The following is a 23,981-nucleotide window of genomic DNA, read 5'->3' as shown; positions in this document are numbered from 1 at the left end:
AGACTTTCAGTTCCCCGACCCCCAACAGCTCATCTTCACGATCAACATCCAATCTCTGTAATACTTGCATTCCCCATGCAGATGGCCTAAAAGCCCTCTGCTTCTTCCTCTCCCGCAGGCCCAACCGGACCCCTCCACCAACATCGACACCCTCATCTGCTTAACGGAACTTGTCCTTTCCCGCAACAACTTCTCCTTTAACTCCTCCCACTTCCTACATAGTAAGGGGGTGGCTGTGGCCACCTGTATGGGTCCAAGCTATGCCTGCCTCTTCGTAGCATACGTGGAACAGACCCTCTTCTGCTGTTACACTGGCACTATCCCCCACCTCTTCCTCCGTTACACTGATGACTGTATCGGTGCTGCCTTGTGCTCCCATGAGGAGCTTGAACAGTTCATCAACTTTACTAACACCTTCCACCCCAACCTCAAGTTCACCTGGACCATCTCCGACACCTCTCTCCCCTGCCTGGACCTCTCCATCTCCATCTCCAGTAACCGCCTCAGTACCAACATCTATTTCGAACCCACCGACTTCCATAGCTACCTGGACTACGCCTCCTCTCATCCACCCTCCTACAAGAATGTGATCCCTTATTCCCAATTCCTTCACCTCTGCCGCATTTGCTCCCAAGATGGAGCATTCCACTCCCGGACATTCCAGATTCCTCCTACTTCCAGGACCGCAACATCCCCCCTCCATTGATCCACAATGCCCTCAACCTCATCTCTTGCATTTCCCGCACTTCTGCCCTCAAACCCCTTCCATCCAACAAAAATAAGGACCGAAACCCCTGGTCCTCACATACCACCCCACCAACCTCCACATCCAGAGTATCATTCTCAGCCACGTCTGCCACCTGCAATCCAATCCCATGACTAAAGAGCTAGTTTCCTCCCCACCCATATCTGCCTTTCATAGGGACTGCTCACTCTGCGACTCCCTCATCTGTTCCACCCTTCCAACCACATCCGGCACCTTTCCCTGCAACTGTAGGAGGTGTGATACCTGTCCCTACACCTCCCCCCTCACCTGCATTCAAGGCTCAAAGCAAAACTTTCATATCCGACAGGGGTTCAACTGTACAATAGCCAACTTGATATACTGTATCTGTTGCTCATGATGTGGTCTCCTCTACATCAGTGAGACCAAGTGCAGATTTGGTGACCTATTCGCGGAGCATCTGCGCTCTGTTTACTATAATCAACAAAACCTTCTGGTTGCCAACTATTTTAACAGCCTCTCCCATTCCCTGGGTGACATGTCCATCTTGAACCTCCCCCAGTGTCAGAACGTCGCCACATGCAAACTGGAGGACCAACCACCTCATATTCCACCTCAGGAGTTTACAGCCAGATGGCTTCAACATAGAATTCACCAGTTTCAAAATCTCCTCACCCCTGGCCTCATCCCATGACCAACCCTCCCTCTCATCCCTGCTTTCTTGACCTGACACAACCTGTCCACCTTCTTCCCCACGTATCCGTCCTATCCTTCCTACTGACCAATCCCCACCACTCCCTACCTGCATCCACCTATCACTATCCCACCTACCTTCCCTCAGGACTACCCCCCCCCACCCCATTTATTTCCAAGCTCCCTTCCCCTTCCCCAGTCCTGATGAAGGGTGTAAACTCAAAACGTCAACTTTCCTGCTCCTCTGATGCTGCTTGGCATGCTCTTTTTAAACTACAAAAAAGTTCCGAGTCTAGTTAAGGGCCTTATCCTGGATTGTCATAATCATAGAGTCACACAGCACGGAAACAGACCCTTCGATCCAACTAGTCCATGACGATCAAGTTACTCAACTTAGCTAGTCCCACTTGCCTGAATGTTGCCTATTTCCTTCAAAACCTTTTCTATTCATGGACCTAGCCAAATGTCTCTTAAAATGTTGTAACTATAACTGTAACTACCACGTCCTCTGGCAGATTATTCCACATACAAACCACCCGCTGTGTGAAACAGTTGCCCCTCAGGTTCCTTCTAAATCTTTTTCCTCTCACCTTAAAAATGTGCTCCCTAGTTTTGAACTCCCCTACCTTCGTGAAAAGATCTTTGCTATCCACCTTATCTATGCCCCTCATGATTTTATAAACTTCGATAAGGTGACCCCTCAAACTCCCACGCTGCAAATTGTGATACCACTCACATAACGAGAGAGGTTTTGTGTTATATTAGTATTCCAGTACTCAAGCAGGATGCTTCAACTCTAATTATTGGGTTTTAATATTTTACTACTTTGAGTCCATATCCTAATTATGAATTGATACTTCTTCAGGTTAGGAACTGCATTTCAAATTAAGTCACATAAAAGAAGTTCTTATCTTTTAATATGCAGGATAAAATTTCATCACCTGTTATACTTGTACCTTGTATTTCTATACCAACATTTGTATTTCGTCCATCTTCCTCTATCTTCCTTTCCTGAAGGCATTGCCAAATGCTGGAGAGACAGTGCAGGGAACTGGTGTGCCCAGTCAATCTGTTCCTGATGCATGACCTCAAATGGGTGTAGATAGGGTATCTGAGCAATGGTGAAGGTTGATATAGCAAGGCCTTAGCCTAACTTTCTCCAAAATCTGCATTTGACTACATTCCAGACATTGCAGTTAGGTCACTAGACTAGCAATCTGGAACCCTGGCCAATATCCTTGGGACGTGGATTCAAATCTCACTTTGGCATGTGGTGAAACTTATATTCAATAATATTTGGAATGTTTAAAAAGACGCTAGGCTAATGGCAACCATATAGCTACTGTCAACTGCTGTAAAAACACATCTTATTCACGAATGGCCTTTATGGAAGGAAATCTGCCATCCTTACTTGATCTGGCCTACATATTACTCCAGATCCACACCAATGTGGTTGACACTTAACTGCCCTGTGAGCAATAAGTACTGGTCTTGGCAGTGAACTCACATCCTCTCCACACACACTCACTGTCATTGGATCTCAAACATCTATCTCCCACTATTTAAACAAAGCAACAGTGTAAACACAATTATATAGGAGCAGAATTAGGCCATTTGGCCCATGGCTGATATGTTGCTAAACCCCGTTCTCCTGCCTTTTCCCCGTAATCTTTGCTCCCCTTACTAATCAAGAACCTATTGATCTCTCTCTTAAATATACTCAATGATTTGGCTTCCACAGCCTTCTGTGGCAATGAGTTCTACAGATTAACCACCCTCTGGCTCACAATGAGTTCCAGTAATTTGTTTTTAAAAGTGAAGCAATTCATTTCACCGTCTTTGATTTCAAGCAGTGCTTTCCCCATTTTGATGCACAATCCAAACTAAAGGAGCGAAAATATATGAGACAACAAGGTGCAGGGCTGGATGAACACAGATTGTCACACAAATGTGAGGACACAGTGAGCCTTTGCACCGCACGGCTTGCAAAGATCTTACAGCACAGGACAACTTTGTGGTTGGTGTAACCAAATGCACTTCCCATGCAATTGCGTGCTTTCTGTGTCCTGGCTATTGTACCAAAACAGATAACTGGATATAATATTTGGAGATGTTGCTGCTAACCTACAACAGCTGTTTTTCTGCTTTCTTTAAGAAATGTGCTGATTGATGAACATTTTTCTCCAGAAAGTTTTGACAGGCGGTAATGCTTTAACTATCTCCATTAATCACTCAGACAGCATTGCCTCTAAACAATTGCAGTATCTGCCCTTCTTTATGACACCTACTTACAAACTGATCAATTGATTCTTATATTCCTGTGAGACATTAGTTCTAGATGGTGGATTCTAAAGTTTATTTTCACATTAATCTGATTTTCCACAATTTCCCATCAGATAATAGGATTTCTCTGGTCCTCTTCAGTCAAGCCTGAAGTGTTGTCTTTGTGTAAACTTTCATTTCTAATGGCTATCTTTATTTACACAACCTGCTTATCTGGCTATGCAGCAGCTAAATCTGAAAAGCATAACTCCATCCTACATTTAAAGTGCCTAAACTTAGATAGAAAGTTGTGGTCTTCCAGTTCATGCCGGGGAATTTGTTAGTCATTTTTCTATTGTACCTTTTACATGTTCTTTCAATATCTAATGGAATTATAGTAGTCATGTTATTGTGAGATTGCTCTGTGTGGAGATTCAGCAATGTAGCTGCTGTATTTTTGCTTTTTTGTTAACATTGTGTCCTGTGTTGTCTTCATCTGTCTGCCTTGAATTTTACTAGCAATTCATGACTTATCATTATGGATGTTATTTAGGTTTTGCTGCATACATGGACTGCTTCAGTATCTGGGAAGTTATGAATGGTACTAAAAATATCTAATCACCAGCAAGCAATCCCAGTTCTGATCCTATCATAGAGGTTGCAGATTGGAAAAGCGCTGTTGAGAGTCTTGCTGAATTGCTGTAGTACATCGCTTAGATGTCACATAAACATTACAGACCAAACAAAGCATAATAAACAAATAACAATGAATGATTAAAACAGGGTCAATAGCAAGTGTCCTGATACAATATAAAACAAAATGATGGTACAAAACACCTCATGGAAAAAGTTTGATAAAGCCCATGTGCAGGTGTGGGAGATCATGAAAGCACGATTATCCCATCCTTTTTCCAGTTGATAAAAGCACTCAAGCTTAGTGCTGCCTGCTCTTCTAAATGAAATCAGCATTTAGCCTAGTTGATAAGCCACATACTGTGCACAGGGCTCAGCAACATCCATGTCCAACCAGACACACAGCTATAGTAGGAACTGCAGATGCTGGAGAATCCCAGACAACAAGGTGCAGGGCTAGATGAACACAGCAGGCCAAGCAGCATCATAGGAGCAGAAAGCCTGGATCTCGTAAAAACAGTCTGCCCCTATTAAAACAACCACAGTGCAGATCAACAGAGAGGGAGAGGGGTGGGGCAAGGAATATGGGGAGAATTCTTGCCACCAAGCAAGTTATGATTTCGAACACACCCCTGGAAGGAGATTCAATGGTAGTTTTCAAACGTTATATTGAAAAGGATAAAAACAATGCAAGGTTAGGGAGAAAGGGCAAGGTAATGGGCTAACGGGATAGCTCTATTAAAAGGTCATCACAGACATGGTGGGCTGAATGGTCGCCGGTGTTACTGTAAAATGCAATGAGATTGACAAATTGTCGTTTAGCACACCCGAGAGAATATGAAAAGAGTTCCCGGTGCGAGTCCATTTTCTGGCTTTTGTAGATGCGGCGGCTAGTGGGAGGGAAACGCCCGCCCTCCCAGATAAAAATCTTTTCACTCCCGCAAAAACAAAGTCGTTTGCAATTAATCCCAAATGCGGAAAATCCCAGAACTCATCTAACTCGCCCTAGCATTTGCATTTGATTTCCAAATCACTTTATCGCTTAAACAGGGGCAACTTTAATCAGCGGGAAGATCTGAAGTCCGGGCGTTTCTGACGGCTGCTATAAAGGGAAAGGGAAGAGTCTTTTTCCAAACTGCTCCATTTGCATCGTGCTTTCTAAAAAGAAATCTCTGTGCAGAGATACGTGGGACAAAGCACGTTTTTGAGATTCCAGATGAACTTTTAAAATTTGCTTTGAGGTTTCACAGTTCTCAAAGATGCTGAAAGTTCCAAAGGGTGAAAGTGTGGTGGACACGCCCTTCTGCCTGCAGTGAGTTCACTAGCCGGATCTGAAAGCTATCGCTAGCGATGCACTGATTTTATTGTAATCCCTAAGTGAAGCCAAGACTAATGCAACCATCAATTCACGCTTTGCCTTCGCGGCTCAGAAACGAGCATTTTGCTTTCTTGACAAAGTTACCGAAAAGCTGCCGCCAGAGATGCCTTTCCAGCCTATGTTACACTGACCTCTGGCGAAATTGGTCCCTTTGAATGTGTTTTATCAAAGACGGTCACTAGAGAAGCATCACACTTAACTTAAAAAGAAACCCCAATAAGATTTAGTCCTAAATCACTTTTTGTACAGCAGAGCCCAACTAACTGTTGTATATGAATAAAGTAACTCGTTCAAAGTCATTGGCGCTGGAATAGTCCTGATTAACGGTTCTCTATTAAAGGAATACATTCTCGATAGGGTGGGGTGGAGGAAGGAGAGAAAAGTTGCGTATTGCAATCTAAAGCCACATATTTGCATGTGACAACTTCCAGGGGTAACTCGCCCTGCCCTGCCCAGGGTCTGAAGTGGAGTGGTGGTCCCAGTGGGTAGCTCCCAGCTGCCGGTTGGTCCCTGTCAATCACAGCATTAGCCCCTGCCTCCTCTACCCCCAGGAGGACGGACTGTGAGTTTCCTATAAATACCAGCCACCCGCAGGCTATCCCTCTCTTACAGCCGAGGAGTTCTAGTTGGTCGAGATTCACTGAGAGAAAAGGACACAGTCTGACAAAGGATTACAAAATGACCACCAGAACAAGTGTCTACCGCAAGATGTTCGTAGAGAAACCCATTCGGACCAGTTCGACCTTTCGCTCGTACTCGGCTGTGAAACCGGGGCGAAGCATTGTCCCTTCTTCCTCCAGGGTCAGCTACACGATGCCGATCAAGGTACAGACCACAAGGCGTTTGAGGAGCAGCGCTCCCGGAGCGGTCACGACCAACAGCCTCAACTTCTCTCTGGTGGATGCCATGAACTCGGAGTTCAAGGTGAACCGCAGCAACGAGAAAGCCGAGATGATTGAGCTGAATGACCGCCTGGCCAACTTCTTGGACAAGGTGAGGGGGCTCGAACAACAAAACAAGATGCTGCTGGCCGAACTCGAGCAGCTGAAGGGGAAACCCCGATCTAGGATCGGCGATTTGTACGAACAGGAGTTGAGGGAACTGCGCCTCCAGATTGACCAGATCAACAACGATAAGTCCAGAATCGAGGTGGAAAGAGACAACCTGGTGGACGAACTCCAAAAGCTGAGGGACAAGTAAGTCAGCACAACCCCCACCCCTCCCTCTGCTGTCCTCCGTTTCAATTTCTTATTACAGAAAGGACGGGGGTGGGGAGGGAGCTGGGATCACGCGGCGCAGTTTTCACTCTTCCTGCAAAAGTTGTCCTTTTTTCATAAACTGCGGCCGGGAGCTACCAGACTGTGATTGTCTGAAAGTTTTACTGGAACCAAGCAAAACAGAACTCTTGAGATGTGCTCCTCTGGCTTAATTCTGCATCGCCCAACTTGTTTTAGAGGGTTTTCTGGACTGAATGCCAGCAGCATCCGTGTAGAGAGCAGCACAGTTAACTCTTCAGCTCCTCACTTTTTTTAGCCGCTGATCAGCCTGTGGACTTTACTTCATGTAGTGGCTTTCACTCTCTTAAGTTTAACCGGGATTGCCTGAAAAAACTTTAATCCATTCTTAGTTCTTCCAGCCTTGTTTGTTTGTTTTTAAATAACTGTTTTAATGTACTTTTGGACAATAAGAAAAACTCATTAAACTGGTGGATTGTGACCCCACAACTGGTTTAAGGGTGAGGCTGTTTGGGATTGGAGCATATACTTCACTATTCGTGGTTTCCAGTCTGTTGGCTTTACGCTGTTAATGGGCCCCCGACTTTGTGTCGACGTGATTTGAAGTGGGCATGGATCACTGGATAAATCACTGTCAGATTAGGAATCTGAATCATTCCCACTTTAGTATTCACAAAGGGAGCAGTCCAGCTCTTTTGGACTACCTCCTGATTTTCCAAAAAAATTTCATCTGCCAAATTTAGAATAGAATAGCAATTTATTGTCACTTGTATTTATGAAAGTACAGTGAGATTTGTACAAGTCACTACAATTCAGCGCTGTTTTGATTACAGAAATTATAAAAAGAAATTTGGCCCTAGACTAGGCACATTCAATATTGGGATCTTTGGGGGCTTTCACATTAGAATGACTCTTAGCAGTATAAGTAGAGCTGAAAAAGCATCATGGAGAAGGGAGCATCAGGATTGACTGATTTGCTTCAAAGTGTGTTCACACTATGACACCTAATTTATATCTTCCACTAAGTGGACTATTACGATCTGATTGTAACTCCACCTTTTCAGTAAAATTGTACAATAATCAATTCCAGTTACTTCAATATATTCAGCTAAACAGAAAGGCAAGAGAAGAGTTTCAAAAAAAAATAGAAGGGAGCCCATTGTTAGACTACTTTCTAACAGCAACCGCTGAGTGTTCAGACATTGCACTTTCAGCAGGAGTGGACGTGACTGATTTCATGATACTGTTATTTGCAGGTTACAAGATGAAATTATTCAGCGGGAGGAGGCTGAAAACAATCTGGCAGCTTTCAGACAGGTATGAACAGTAACCCATTGTCATTTACGAAGTATTGTGACGTCACCATTTGAACTGTTTCAACATTAACTTAAATCTCAGTTTGAGTTCTGAGATCGGGAAGTTACTAATATAGGGTTATACTATTAATACAGCAGACACCTACTGGAGATGGGCCACAAGGGCACCCCTTCTGGCCATAGTGCAGAAAGGCAAAATTGAGAGACACACCCAATACTGTTCCGTATGTGTCTCTTCTTGACCAAGAATTGTGAATCTAAAGTGCCTTCTTTCCAATATCTTTGAAAAATACAACAAGCTATGTATTTTAGTTTGCAAAGTTGCAGTTTCAGAACTCATAAAAGATATTTTAAAAATATAACAATTGTTAACTGTCACCTGATATTTCAGAAGGATGCATGTTGAGGAGAAATCAATAAAAGGTAAAGGGCATTGCGAAAAACAATTGTGATATTTCAATGATTTAATTTATTTGATCATTTGTTAGTTTTGCCAATATATCTTTTCATAGGTCTCTGCTTATAACTGTGTTGTTCTTTCTTGGTGCTTGCTTTTCTATGTCAATCACTCCTAATGATACTTTCTCCAAGAAGCTCATAGTGAATCCAAACACAGATCATTGTAACCTATCCCATCAATTGGGAAGGTGATTTTATACCTCACCTGATCTTGGTCTGCAGTGAAGTTGGTGAAAAGTTATACAGTAAATTGGCATAATACTTGATCCTGCAGATATTCTCAATGACCCTAGCTGTGCCAGGGTTTGCTTGGCATTGGTACAGGAAGGTTCGCAGTTGGACTTGAATCTGTCCATACCAAGGATATCCAATTCTGTGCACTTTGAAATGAATAATTTTTTAAAAGTTCATTCACGAGATGTGGGAGCTGCAATATTTATTGCTCATCCTTAATTGCCCCTGAGAAGGCAGTGGTGAGCTGCCTTCTTGAGCTGCTGCAGTACCTGAGGCGGAGGACACGCTATTAGGAAGGGAGTTCCAGGATTTTAACCTAGCAACAGAATGGTGATATACAGAGGGGTGGCGTTCCTATGTGAGTGCTGTCCTTGTCTTTCTATAGCCCAGAGATCGAAGATTTGGCAGCTGCTGACTCAGGAGGCTGGATTTTTGCCAAGAGTGGGAATCAAATAATCCCTATAATGTGAAAGTAGGCCATTCAGGCCATCAAGTCTACACCAACCCCTCAATTTCATCCCTCCCAGACCCACCTCCCTACTCCATCTCTGTAACTCTGCATTTCCCGTGGCTATTCCACCTAGCCTACACATCACTGGACACAATGGGTAATTTAACATGGTTAATCCATCTAACCTGCACATCCTTGGATGGTGGGAGGAAACTGGAGCACCTGGGGAAACCCACACAGACACAGGGAGAATATACAAACTCCCCACAAGCAGTCACGTGAGGGTGGAATCAAACCTGGGTCCCTGGTACGGTGAGGCACAGTGCTAGCCACTGAACCACCATGTCGCCCTGATTGATTTCTTGTCCTTGCCTAGCATAAAGGATGTGTACGACTGCGAAAATCACCCCATGTCATATTAGTTAATTTGAAACAGACCAGGAACCAAAGCTTTGTCATAGCAGCATAATTCTTACTGTTTGAGTCAGAGTCAGCAGGGATTTTGCTGGTTGTATTCTAGAACCACTCTCTGGAAAATACAAAAGAGTAGCCTTAGAAGATGTGCCTTGTAATTTTGTCACTTTTTTGAGGAAGTGCCTCAATATTGCTTTCATACAGCTCCCCCTGTGGTGATGAGGTTTGTTCACTGTGCAGGCATGAGGTTCCATGTAACCTATAACCATGTAAAAAGAACTATGTTAATAACAATGACTCCAAGGAGGCAGCTGTTTATTATAGTTCATTGATGTAAAGTGAACTCCAACAAGGATTTGCCATGGAATGCAGCTACAGTGAACAGAGTGCATGCCAGTAAAATAATTAAATGAATAGACGCCTTTGTGCTGCTGGAAAACAGCGGATTAGGATAGTTGCATTAGCAACAATGACAGCCCAGTGACACTGAAGCAACAAAACAGAGTTGCAACTTTTTTCTGTCAGCAAGTAGAAAATAAACTAGATTGATTCAACAAAAGAATGTAAATTCAGGACCCAATAATACTACCAGGAACATGCTAATAATAACATACCAAAATACAGTGAAAATTGTTCCAATTATCTGTTTCCTTTTGATAACCCTATTCTATCTTAATTGGTCAATAATATTTATAATAAACACATTGCTCACTAGTTCATACTTTGTATCCTACAAGATCTCATTATTAACAATAAGAATTGAATAGATTGATTAAAAAGGCACCTGTTCCTGGTTGGCATAGTTTACTATGCTTCTAATGGTAACAAAAAAAACTTGGAATTTGAGCAACAAGTTGACAATTAAGTGGACACAACATCGTTGGTACAACTGATTGAGGAGTATAGTTCAGGAAACAGTAAAGAGAAGACAATAGAGCTGGTTTATAATTGTCCTAGTGTTAATAAAATTGTGAGTGCAGTATATAACTTGAAAAACCAAACTCATTTGCTATTGAATAAACATAGCTGTCGTGTTTAATTAGACAACTTTGGACTTTTTTATTATTCAGTTGAAGTCTTTATTGCTATAATGTTCCACGTTGAAATTGCCATATCAAAGCTTAAGCCCTAATTAATGTCAGCAACTATTTGATTATCAAAACTTCTTTAAAAAAGTTAAAGCTGCTTTCTGAAGAAGGGTCTAGGCCCGAAACGTCAGCCTTCCTGCTCCTCTGATGCTGCTTGGCCTGCTGTGTTCATCTAGCTCTACACCTTGTTATCTTAAATAAAAAATGTATTTTTCTACTACCATAATTTCTTTCAACCTGAGGGCTAACTGTATTTTCAACATGAAGTATTGTATTGTTCATCTGGAACTGTGGAATGGGAAACTTTCAGCAGAATTTGAAAACATCATTTATAACTAAAGATTTGTATTTCTTTTAAACAAAATATATGTGAACCACATTTGAAACTGGCTTACAGAATGGATATTTGATCAGCAAGAGTATCAAGGAAAATCAACTAAGAATACATACAAAATGATTGGAATTTAAACAATGAGGCTTTTATGATGTAAAATCTGAAATCTCGAGTGGTTAACGACAACCTTCTTTCTAAAGCACCGGAGTAGCACTGTGATTGATAGATCATGAAAGATTCCAAAGACCCAAGAATGCTCCGGAGTCTATGTTTTTCTCACCGCATGCCAATTGTGGTCCTTTCTAGCAATCTTTAGATTATGCCGAAGTCTGATTTATGTTCAGTTTGGCTTTAGGTACAATTACATGAAGGTTAACTGTCAATATGAACTGATTGGGCTGAATGGCCTGTTCATTTACTGTACCTTTGATACATTTCTGATTAAGACTAAACAGAAGAGCAGTGGTGCAGCACCAAATCGAGCTTGGGTCAAATTCACAGTATCTAGAGCTTCGTGACTATTGTGGCTATCGAATTATGCAAGTTGAATAGTGTAAATAATACATTTCAAATATCCAAATCACACATTTTAGCAATTGTCAAAAATGCTTTCTATCTGTAGTTCATTCTTTATGTTTTGTATACTTTATTTGAGATTTTGATCTTGTTTAGGCTACATGTTTACTTCTTGCTATTTAAGTATCAGTTTCCACTGATGATAAAGCAATGATATCTGTGATTAATTGAACTGAAACTTATACTATTGAATATAGTTCTGTTTAAAGGACAAAAGAAGTGTCATAATGTTACCAGATCATAATTAAGTAAGCAGTTATTTCAAAATCGGTGCTAGCTGTTACGCCTTACGAGTTCTTTCACGCATGAAAATGTCTTATAGTATCTAACCTTCATTCAGAAGATTAATTCTGTTCATGTAATTGCAAAGGTAAATATAGCATGAACTGACATAGCAATTTGTACACTGCGTGTAATCATAAGTAACCATAATAATTGTGTATGGTTCAGTATTGAGGTGGAGTTTGTAAGAGCAGCAGCTCAGAATAATTTCTTTGATTAACTTTGTTTTGTGTTTTGTTTTTCTGTTGTTTCTGAAAGGATGTGGATGATGCCTGTCTGGCACGCTTAGATCTGGAACGTAAAGTTGAATCTCTGCAGGAAGAAATTATGTTCTTAAAGAAACTTCATGAAGAGGTAAAACAAAATAGGACTGTGGATGCTGGAGATCTGAAACAAAAAACAGAAATATCTGGAGAAACTCAGCAGGCCTGTCAGCATCTGTGGGAAGAAAGCAGAGTTAACATTTCAAGTCTGCTGACTCTTCTGATGAGAGTTAACAGAGCCGAAATGTTAACTCTGCTTTGTCTCCACAGATGCTGCCAGACCTGCTGAGTTTCTCCAGTAATTATGATTTAATTTTGTGAAGATATAAGCATGTAACGTAGTTATCATTTAGAATACTTATCTGGTAATATATAATTTAAACATATTGTGCTAGTAAACATATCTAGAAGTTGCTTTTGTTTAAGCAGCAACTTATCCAATTTTCATTGAACTTATTTATTTCTTCAGGAAATTCGTGAACTACAGGCTCAAATCCAAGAATCACAGGTCAAGGTTGAGATGGATGTGGTCAGACCTGATCTTAGTGCAGCTCTCCATGAAGTTCGTTCTGAGTTTGATAAACTTGCTGCTAAGAACATTGCTGAAACTGAGGCATGGTATAAGTCCAAGGTATGTTTTCTAATATACATTTGTTAGTGGTCATGATAACAAAATGGAGGGCAAACCACCTGTCAACAAACTTCAAATCAAAAGCTTTCCACCCAGCTCCACCACTTTTCTATTGTTACTTCTTCACATATCCCATTTAAAATGCATCTTTGGTTTGTTAACACTTACCCCCTGGAAGGAATCCATGATCATTACAACCAACAAATATGTCGTACTTTTCATAAATCTCCCAGCTATGTCTATTATACTCACTTCTGGCTCAAGATAGTATCTTCCAGATGATTGCTCAAACCTCATACATGCCCATACTTCTGAACCTGTCTATACTCAACAGCATCCGAAATTAAGGGTTGTACGTATTCCCATTTCATTGATAGGCTGACCTCATTCTTATCAATTATATCAATAGGCATCAATTACTATGTTTCCCACCTTATTGCCTAATCTAATTCATGCATTCACTTCACCCAACACTTTTCCTATCAGCCATTCTAGTGTTCGGCTGTGGAGAGAGGAAAATGGATGAGTGTCCCGGTTCAATCCATATTTCCAACAGCTACTCCAAAAGCATTCAGGGGAAGTTGCAGTGATTCTTTTGTTCAAGCTAATGTTAATTTTAAACAAAAAAGGAAGTATGAAATCCATTTTGTTTAGATCACAAGAGGGTCAGTACTCCAGTGTTATAGTAAGATTCACTCATTAACGTTTGTGTATTGAGACAGTTGGCGGATGTGAATGATTCTGCTGCTCGCAACAATGATGCTCTTCGCTCAGCGAAACAAGAGAATAGTGATTACCGCAGACAAATCCAGACACTGACCTGTGATATTGATGCACTTAAGGGAACGGTAAGTACTGAAAATATGAACAATAACTGCCTTCAGCAAAATAAATTCAGTTGTAGAACTTGAGCTTTGTCCACCAACAATAACAAGGCATGTTTCTTATAGTATCTTTAACATAATTAAAGTTCAAAAGTGCTTAACCACAGCACTACAAATAACAAAATTGCCAACAACTTACATAAAGATATTAGGACGAGTGACCAAATGCTTCATTAAAGAGTGCCAATCATAGAATTTACATATACAGATTTATGTATGCAGTAGAGGAATAGGAAGGAATATCTAAATATGGAAAATTAAGCTGAATTGCGAGAGTTGCAGGCTGAAACTAGTAAATATAAAATTAGAAATGTTCAACAGGTAGAATAGACTTATACGACAGTAATGAAGCATTTCAAAACCAATTAGATGCTACAGTGTCGACAGCCAGAAGAGTTCAAGGCCTTGACCTTCCCTGGGTTCTTGTAAGGGAAGGACAAAAGAACTGTTCTCTTTGCCTTGCTTTCATATCTTGCTATTCAGGGCTACTGTACTGAGTATCTCAATGCAAGATTCAGTGGCAGCTTTCTGGATGCCACCATAACGTTTACTTCATAATTCATAAAAAAAAAAAGAGAACTTTAAGCATTATCTTTCAGGATATCCAATAATGTTTCATAACTGATGATCTACTTTTAGAATCAAGTTAGTATTTTTAAATGTGACGTGTGAGGGCCAATTTTTACACGTCTTCTGTTACTTGTAGTTACTTGTGTGAGGAGACTTGTTCTCATGGCATGCCACACTCATCTGTCTTATACCATCCTCATACATCCATTGTAGCTTATCTGCAACCACACCCTTCATCTAACTTATGTCTATATGGACAGGTTAATGAGGTTGCTCAGCCAACTTTTTTTGGTGTTTAAGGAATAAAGGTTCCTGCTCTCCTTTGAATATGCTAAGAAAATTTGTTTTGGCAGACCAAGAATGTCCTTTCTCATCTCGTTGACATTACAATGTTGATTTCTAACCTGGTGCAGTCTGAGTATCTCAGGGCAGTATAAGGAGTTTTGGAACTGGATAAAACTTTGCTGCTTCTCTTCTTTTTGGAAATAATTTATCTCCAGCTCTGCACAGAGGAATATCAAAGCCAGAACTGTATCAACCCCAAATACACCAAAGTTCAGAGTAGAACATATTACATTTTGTTTGATGTCAGCAGACTATGTATCTGGAGGTTTGTCTTTCTGCTAAAAGTTGAACCACCTCACATACATTGATAGAAGTATTTTAATATTCCATACTATTTTAACCTGCTTCTGCTCTCATCGGTTTCATTAACCTTCCTTTGTTTTGTATATTATCCAAGTTTAAATTTATGGTACTTACAACCATTTCTGTATTCTACTCAGCTTTTGACACTTTATATTAACACTTGATGGATGGTGCCACAGATGGTCAGAAACTACTGATAAAAACTGCAGACAATAAAGCCTCATTCTACCGTTATGAATGTAAACTGCCTTGATCACCCAAGATAGGTTTTCAAATACAATGAAGTAAAGGGAACAATCAAGAAGCTGAAGCATTATAACTGATCATTTGACGCTTAGGGCAGAAATACCAACTCATCTTCCAAGTGCCCTCATCAGTTACGAAGTAAATCTTGTTCAAGGCTTGTTTTATGAATGTATACGTACTTAGAATAGCATTGGAACTATTGAGACAGTGATGATGCATTAACTTTTTCACACACACAAACATAATTTGAGAAACAACATGTAGCAAGTAAACTGAAGTAAGAAAATGAAAGGTTTAAGGTGAGAGGGGAAAGATTTTAAAAGGACCTGAGGGCTTTTTCACACAGAGATGGTGCATGTTTGGAATAAGCTTGCAGAGGATTTGGTGGAGGCTGGTACAATTACAACATTTAAAACGCATCTGGACGGATACATAGATAGGAAGGGTTTAGAGGGATATGGCCCAAATTCTGGTAAATGGGACTAGATGAGATTGGGATGTCTGGTTGGTGCAGATGAGTTGGACTGAAGCTGTATCAATCTTTGACATTATTTCCTTTAAAACAGAATGAATCTCTTGAGCGCCAGATGCAGGAGATGGAAGAACGTTATGCTTTGGAGGCAAATAATGCCCAAGAAACCATTGCCAGTCTTGAAGATGAGATTGGTAACTTGAAGGATGAGATGGCCCGTCATTTGCAAGAATACCAGGAGTTACTGACTGTAAAGATGGCTCTCGATATTGAGATTGCAACCTACAGGAAATTGCTGGAGGGTGAGGAAAACAGGTAAGGCATTTGTGCAATTTAAAAAAAACTTTCTAATTCAAGTGAAAAAGTAACATTTGAATATATTGTAACACATATCGTTGATAAAATTAAGTATTTATTCATTACCTCAAGCATCTACTTGGTTTCTTTGTTTTATGAATATTGTAAAGCAGCAAAGATTAAATGAGTGCCTTCATAAAACTGAATCAGTGTCTGCTCTGCAGAAAATATATTGAAATTATAGTGCTTTTTACATACTTTATACATGTATACAGGTGTTGACAGAGACTCTTCACCACTGGAGAGATGTTTTTCAGAGCTATACAATTGGCTATGAACCATTTTTTAAAGCTACAATCTGAATGAGTAAAATTTGAGTTCTTGGCTTAGTCTAACACAGAGTACAGTCACAACAGATCCACCAACACTTTCTCAGAGGAATTATAGACGGTTAATGAATAATGCTTTGCAAATGATGTCCATAACCTGAAAACAAATAAAGAAAAAAAACACCATCAGTTAAGACATCCTGTGCAAATAGGGAAGTAGGCTTTTTTGGCTTGGGTGAAATAAATGACTAATCTGATGATAATGATAGGTCTTCAAATTGTTACAAATACGGAGATATGTTGCTGATAGTAGTGGTAAGACTTCCACAGATCCATCTTATCCTTTATTCCATCCGGAGCCATTTGAGAGGTTGGAAGAAAATTGCATGTCGAGAAATGAAGGCAGAAGATCTTAATTGATTCCAGGAGAAACTGGCCATTGTGATAGGAGAAAATTTCCACCTTCATCTGTATGTACCTTTGTGTAATTATAATTTCTTCTCTTCCATAGGATTTCAATGCCTGTGCAATCATTTGGTTCTCTAAGCCTTTCTGGTAGGTTATATCTGTTATTATTACAGTGAAATAGATGAATAAATGTTTGAGCTTAACAAATGTCTTCTTTAAAAAAAATTGGTCTATAAAATGCACCTGTTCTGAGGCATGTTTTTTCCGCCGTGAAGAACTTGCAGTGCGTTCTGTTCAGAATGAAATCAGTAGGTTTGCCTGTTTCATAGTTATAATGTTCCTCCTCAGAACTTTGATCCAAGAAATACTTTTGCTTCACTTTGTAATGAGTGACTATGTTACAAGATCTACTGAACAATACAACATTAAGAACAAGCTGTTTATTCTATTTCACTCTACAGTAGAATCTGAAATGGTTCTGGTGGAAAAATACAGGGTCAAAATTTCCATTTTTGCATACTAAAGCACCCTAATATCTGGGGTATTTGATTTGGAAAGAAACTACCAGTAATTAATTATTTCAGATATAGGATTGAATTTCCTTCCTGTTTGCAGGGTGGTGATAGGTCTATCGCTTTAATCTTGCTCTAATCCTAATTTACTTCCTTTGCTTGGCAGGCCAGCTTAAACTGGCACTCACCAACAGAGGGAGTCATATCACCACCATGAAAGTGTCACAGCCAAGCCCCAACTTGTCCTCGTCCAGCAACCACATGGATAAAATTTCAGCTGGGACCAAACAGGAAGCATTATCAACTTTCTCTTATTTAATCTGACAAGGAAGCTAATTGTAACATGGTCTGGCTGAGATCAGTATACTTAGTGCTGACCTAACACCAACCAACTAAAGACTGTTCATTTGCATAGTTGCACTATTCATTGGACATTTGCATGAAATGGAGACACACTAAATAGACATGACGACAATACATAGGTTGTTACCAAATAACGTGCCAAACCGAGAGCAAACTGTGGAAGTACGTCTAAAATGTTATAGTGGAACCAGCATGAAAAGCAACAGGAAGATTAATAGTAAATTCAGTGATCACAACATTTTTGTATTCTAACCTGATTCTGCAAATTAACTTTTTTTTAAAACAAATGTCAAAGAGCTGCATTTTGTAAAAATTGTGAAGCAGTCTTTATTCCTGGATATTCATCTCAACCAAATGCAACTTCATGGTTTTGATAAACTTCATGTGTTTTCATAAACACACCTAAAAAGAGAAAGCAACAGCCTGAGTCTTTGCAGGATAGATATTTTGACTGAAACCACGTATTCTTGTTTTCACAGATGCCATCTATGAGCAGCAGCCAACTGATATTCAAATGTCAAGGAAGAATGTTTTAATTAAAACAATTGAGAGCAGTGGCGGAGATGTTAGTATTGAAGTTCACCAAACGTAAACAATGTAAAGAATGCATTTACCTTGTGCCAGCTTTTGAGAACTAATGTATGCAAATTATGTTCTTTTCAATTGTAGATAATCAGCGAAACTACCCAGAGAATTGAAGACTGAACCTACCCTTCAGTCCGAGAATGCTCATTCACATGCATGGAAGCTGATGCTTACTAAGAAAAATGCTTGACAAGAATGTCCTTCCTCTTTTTAATCACCAAGAAAATTGTTGGCTTTAAAGTGCCTTTCTGATTTAATTGAAGAGTGTCAGATTCAATAAAGTTACGTTGTAAGCTGAATAGAAAAGCAAATAGCTTTACAGAAGGTTTAAATCACACTCTGTTTACAGAAAGAGTCACTAGCTTACAATTGCACAGTGATCAATAGCAATACTTCATTCACCAGTTTTGAATCTTAATTCACAGGTTCAGAATCTCAATTGCTTTGTTCTTGCCCAGCAATTACATGTAAGCAAGCTGTAATAAAACTTTGAACAAATCCTTCGTTTGTAACTTTCTTAGAATTCTTACAGTATGGAAGCAGGCCATTTGGCCCATCAAATCCACACCAACCCTCCGGCCAACATGCCACCCAGACCCACCCTTTTATCCTATAGCCCTGCATTTCCATGGTTAACCCACTTAGCCTGCACACCCATGGACACTATGGCCAATTTAGCATGGCCAATCCACCTAATCTGAGCATCTTTGGACTGTGGGAGGAAACCTGAGTTCTTATTCAGCAATGTTGGTAAAATTTCCAGCACAATCTGTTGCTTGGGGCTGCTTTTAACAATTCCCAACTAAGAAATGTATATAGTCATGATTAGTTACAGTGAAATTTAGTAATGATCAAAATGCAGTGTTGGATGCTTTTTGTTTCGAAGTTGTGCAAGGGAAAGGTCAGGCTAGGATGCTCAGCTTAGGGCTTCCATATGGGAAGCAGAAATGAAACCTTTAATTTCAAGGTTTATTGAAACTGTAGGGTATTCAACCACATTATTAAATGTGATAAGGTATTTAGGTTCTCACGGGTAGTGGCCGGCAGAGCTGCACTAAGCTCAGGAATACAAATGGAGACTGAATGAGTGACTAGACTGTCACAAAGAAACAAATGCAGGAGTTCATGTTTTCCACTCACCAATTAACATTGAGTTTTAAATATGGAGGAGGGTGATGGCTTATTTGGTGTTGCAACCAGAGTTAGGTGCATGGCTCAGCAGCACAGGAGTATACAAGGAAGACTGATAAAGCAAGAGCAATAGGGGATTCTATAATTAGAGGAGGAGACAGACATTTTTGTGACCCCAGCATGGTTAGGATCATGGGAATCACTGAATATAGAAAAATATTCTACAGGGGGAGGGTGAACTGCCAAAGGTTGTCCTTCATATTGGCACCAATGACATAGATAGAAAAAGGGGTAATGTCCTGCATGGAAAGTTTAGTAAGTTGGAAAATACATACTTTTAAAGGTAATAATCTGAATATTTCCCAGTGCATTGAAATAGGTTAAAATTGATTAGGCAGGAGAGAGGGATTTAGATTCCCTGGAGCATTGGGAGTGGTTCTGGGGATGTGGGACCTGTAAGAGCCGGATGGTTTGCACCTCATTTGAGCCAGAGTAAATACACTTGCAAAGGGGTTTGCTCGTTTTGTAAGGCGGGATTTAAACTAGCAGGGGGTTGGGAATCTGTGCGGATGGGACAAAATCAGAAATGGAGGGCAGAAAATTAGTGAATGAGTCTGTAAGCCAAAGGAAACAAACGTCAGAAAATTTTAAAAAGATATCATGCCTCAAAGCTATACAGCAAGGAGTAGCAAATAAAGACGATGAGCTGAATCCACAGGAACACAGCAGGATGGATTCCATGGCTTTGGTGGAAAAAAATAACAGTTCAACGTACTTTCTAACGGGTTTCAGATAACATAATGAGGGAAATACAAGACAGAGGGGAATGGCTAATTTTCATCAAAGAAACTATTATATCTGCAAGGAAGGATGATAGGTTAGAAGGATCTTTGAATGTGGCTATAGGAAGTCAGTTAAGGACTAGAAAAAGGGGCTCAATGCTGATCTGTAGAGACCCAAAACCACTCAGTCAGAAGGAGAGAGATCAAATATGTGGGCAAATAGCTGAGATGTGCAAAAAACAGGGCAGAGATTTTAATTAACCCAATATTAACGGCTAAAGATTCATTGCAAAAGGAATAAAGGGAACAGAATTTTTGAAACACATTCAGGCGAACATTTTTGATCAGTGTATAAGTTCAACAAAAGCAGGTGTTATTGTGGACTTGGTTTTAGGAAATGAAACTGGGCAGCCAATAGGAGTGGCAGTCAGGGCCCATTTTGGTGGGAGTAATCACAATTCAGTTTTAACATGAATGTTGAGAAGGACAAAGATAGAACAGGAGTTAGCATGCTAAGGTCAATTTTACTAAGGCCAGGAGTGATTTAGCAAAAAAGTGAACTGCTACCTTCAACTGCTACTTGCAGGCAACTCAGTGTTAGAGCAGTAGGAGATGTACAAATGGGAGTTTCAAAGGTTTCAGAGTAAACATTTTTCTGCAAAGAAAGAGGTGACAGCCCGATCTGAAACCCCCTGAATGTCAAGAAGAACTGAGGGAAAAATAAGCTTTCCTTTACTGCTGATGTCAGACACTGTGGACTCAATACCAAAGAAAGCTGATTGGTAAACAGGAAGTGCGGGGTTGACTCAAAAAGAAAATTAGGAAAGCAATGAGGGTACGAAAGAATATTGACAGGTAAAATCAAGGAGAACCTAAAGATGCTTTACCTCAAGGAGGCTCATCCAGTCAGTACTTCTCCCTCAAAATGGTTGCAAATGTGTGAAACATGGATACTGTGCTGCACTCTCTACAGAAAAATCACAAGGACTCACAATGTTTAGCATACCATAGTTTATAGATGTGCAGGTCAGGTGGATTGGTCATGTTAAATTGCTCATAGTGTCCAGTAATTGCAGGCTAGGTGGAGGATTAGGGAAATGCAGAGTTACAGGGTCAGGTTGGGATGGGGCCACTACGGAGGGTTGGTGTGGACTCAATGGGCTGAAGGGCCTGTTTCCACATTGTAGGGATTCTACGATATTCATAGTATTTCTTCTATAGTGACCAATAAGTCTATCAGTTAGCCTAGATCTATTTCAGGAGCAGGTGGATGAGATTGTTGAGAAAGTACTGGATGTATTTGGGTAACGGACAATATCATAACCATGATTGAGGCATAGTGTGATCACCTTCTGAACACAGCAGTGTAACAAGGGGGAGTAATATTTAACAGCACAACATGCCAGGTCAATATCAGTCAGATAAACATCTTTGGGTCCATTTATTTCCACTCACTGAATCTGCCTCAATCTAGGTAAGATCGATAATGCTAAACAAATGGTGACTCAGCAGAATAAAGAGGCTCTACAACATTGCCTCATGTTCTCTCATTTCTTCTCGCTGCATGCTCCCAATCTTGTGGACAGCTGAGAGATTTGCACAAGAAGGCTGTCTCCTAAGTATGACAAGACAACAACCAGAAGGGTCTAGGCCCGAAACGTCAGCCTCTCTGCTCCTATGATGCTGCTTGGCCTGCTGTGTTCATCCAGCCCTGCACCTTGTTGTCTCGGATTCTCCAGCATCTGCAGTTCCTACTATCTCTGATTCAATTTTAACCCCACTGCGAAGCCTTTTCTGATGGAGGGTCTAGGCCCGAAACATCAGCCTCTCTGCTCCTATGATGCTGCTTGGCCTGCTGTGTTCGTCTAGCTCTGCACCTTGTTGAACCAGAAATGTGTCTTCAATTCAACCAACTTCAATAAATTTGTTGACCGAAAAATAGGTTCTATCAACAAATTCCTGCCTACTCCAATAGTACACAAACAGGAACATCACGATTCTCAATGTGGATACTTTGTAAAAAAAAAACACCCGACCTCAGTACCTTCTGCATCACAAAACTTTTGCTTTTGCTTCAAAAACCTAGTATCTGCACAAGCCAACTTTTTCAAAGTAGAGTGTTTGACATTAGGTTTGGATTTTAGTATCATGTACTTTCATACACAGTGACTTACCAATAAATTGATTTTTGAAACAAATTGTGTGCTGTTAAAAATTATATAACAGTTGTGATCCCAACTGATGGTAATACTGACTTATTTAAATTTTGGAATTGATTAATTATATGACTTGATTAATCATATTTTTAATATTTGCAGATTGTGCAACGCTTTGTTTTTGTGGTTTGACGAGCCTCTAATTCATGTTTCCCCAAGGCATGTTGTTTGCATCTTGAAAGTTTGTTTTTAATCTTGCCCTTAGTTGTTAAATATTTCACCACTGAGGATCTCTTCCCCCTTGGTGATGGTTGTTCAGATTAAGGTTTCATGCACACACACACACACGCCCTCAGCTGGCAGCCAGCAGCATGCACACCATCTCTGCATAATCCCTCAGCCACAGTCTCTAGCATTTGATGATTGCCAAGCTCTCAGCGTTCCTCTTTGATTGCAGGACCCTTAAGAAGCACAAACCAGTGTTGCAAGGCACACCAACAACTAATACCGAACGGCTGCTGGAAGGACAGTCTGTATGCTGGACCAGACACTATGTTCATGTATTGGGACAGGCTCACTTACTCCCTTAGCATTTACCCGCGTAGCACCTATGTGTACTTAAAAGCAAAATACTGCAGATGCTGGAAATCTGAAATACAACCAGAAAGGGCTTGGGAAACTCAAAGTCTAAGGACCAAGCATCTATAGACTGAGAAACAGAGATAGCATTCATCCAATATGACTCTTTGGAACTGAACTGACTTGAAATTAGTGCTTTTATGCTGATTTATGACGAGTGGGAATCAGAGAATCCCTGGAGTGAGGAAGCATACCATTTGGCCTATCAAGTCCACACTGACCCCTCTGAAGAGCATCCCACCCAGACTAACCACTCTACCCTATCCTTATAGCCCTGCATTTGCAAGGCTAATCCACCTAGCCTACACATCCCTGAACACGATGGGTGACTTAGCATGGGCAATCCACCTAACCTTCACATCTTTGGACTGTGGGAGGAATCCCATGCAGACACAGGAATATGCAAACTCCAAACATACAGTCACCCAAGGCTGGAATTGAACCCAGGTCCCTGACACTGTGGCTCAATGGTTAGCACTGCTGCCTCACAGCACCAGGGATGCGTGTTCGATTCCACCCTCAGGCAACTGTGTGGAGTTTGCACATTCTCCCCGTGTCTGCATGGGTTTCCTCCAGGTGTGGCAGTTTCCTCCCAAAGTCCAAAGATGTGCAAGTTAGGTGGTTTGGCCATGCTAAATTGCCCATTGTGTCTAGGGTAGGAAATGCAGGGATAGCGTGGGTCTTGGTGGGATGCTCTTTGGAGTGGCGATGTAGACTCAATGGGCTGATTCTGAAAAACAAAAAACAGAAGTTGCTGGAAAAGCTCAGTGGGCCTGGCAGCATCTGTGAAAAGAAATCAGAGTTAACACTTCAGGTCCGGTGACCCTAGAACCCAGTTCTGAGGAAGGGTCAATGGATGCAAAGTTAACCCTGACTTTCTCTTCACAGATGCTGCCAGACCTGCTGAGCTTTTCCAGCAACTTCTGTTTTTGCTCGGTTTCACACTCAGTTAATGGAGACTTTTGATGACATGACTATCTAGTTAA

At 40.7% G+C, this 23,981-nt stretch overlaps 1 protein-coding gene across 1 annotated transcript; it reads left to right on the top strand.

Annotated features, from left to right (window-relative positions):
- The first annotated feature begins 6,281 nt into the window (after positions 1–6,281).
- LOC109930011 (type III intermediate filament-like) lies at positions 6,282–18,785 on the top strand. Its single transcript, XM_020529549.2, has 9 exons — positions 6,282–6,886; positions 8,182–8,242; positions 12,338–12,433; positions 12,812–12,973; positions 13,696–13,821; positions 15,888–16,108; positions 16,931–16,974; positions 18,182–18,267; positions 18,372–18,785. Exons 1-9 carry the CDS (start codon positions 6,369–6,371, stop codon positions 18,405–18,407), a joined length of 1,350 nt encoding a protein of 449 aa, XP_020385138.1. The 5' UTR covers positions 6,282–6,368; the 3' UTR covers positions 18,408–18,785.
- The last annotated feature ends 5,196 nt before the right edge of the window (positions 18,786–23,981 follow it).

Source organism: Rhincodon typus, chromosome 2, assembly GCF_021869965.1.
Source record: "Rhincodon typus isolate 14 chromosome 2, sRhiTyp1.1, whole genome shotgun sequence".
Taxonomy (NCBI): Eukaryota; Metazoa; Chordata; class Chondrichthyes; order Orectolobiformes; family Rhincodontidae; genus Rhincodon; species Rhincodon typus.
This window is presented reverse-complemented; position numbering and strand designations above follow the sequence as displayed.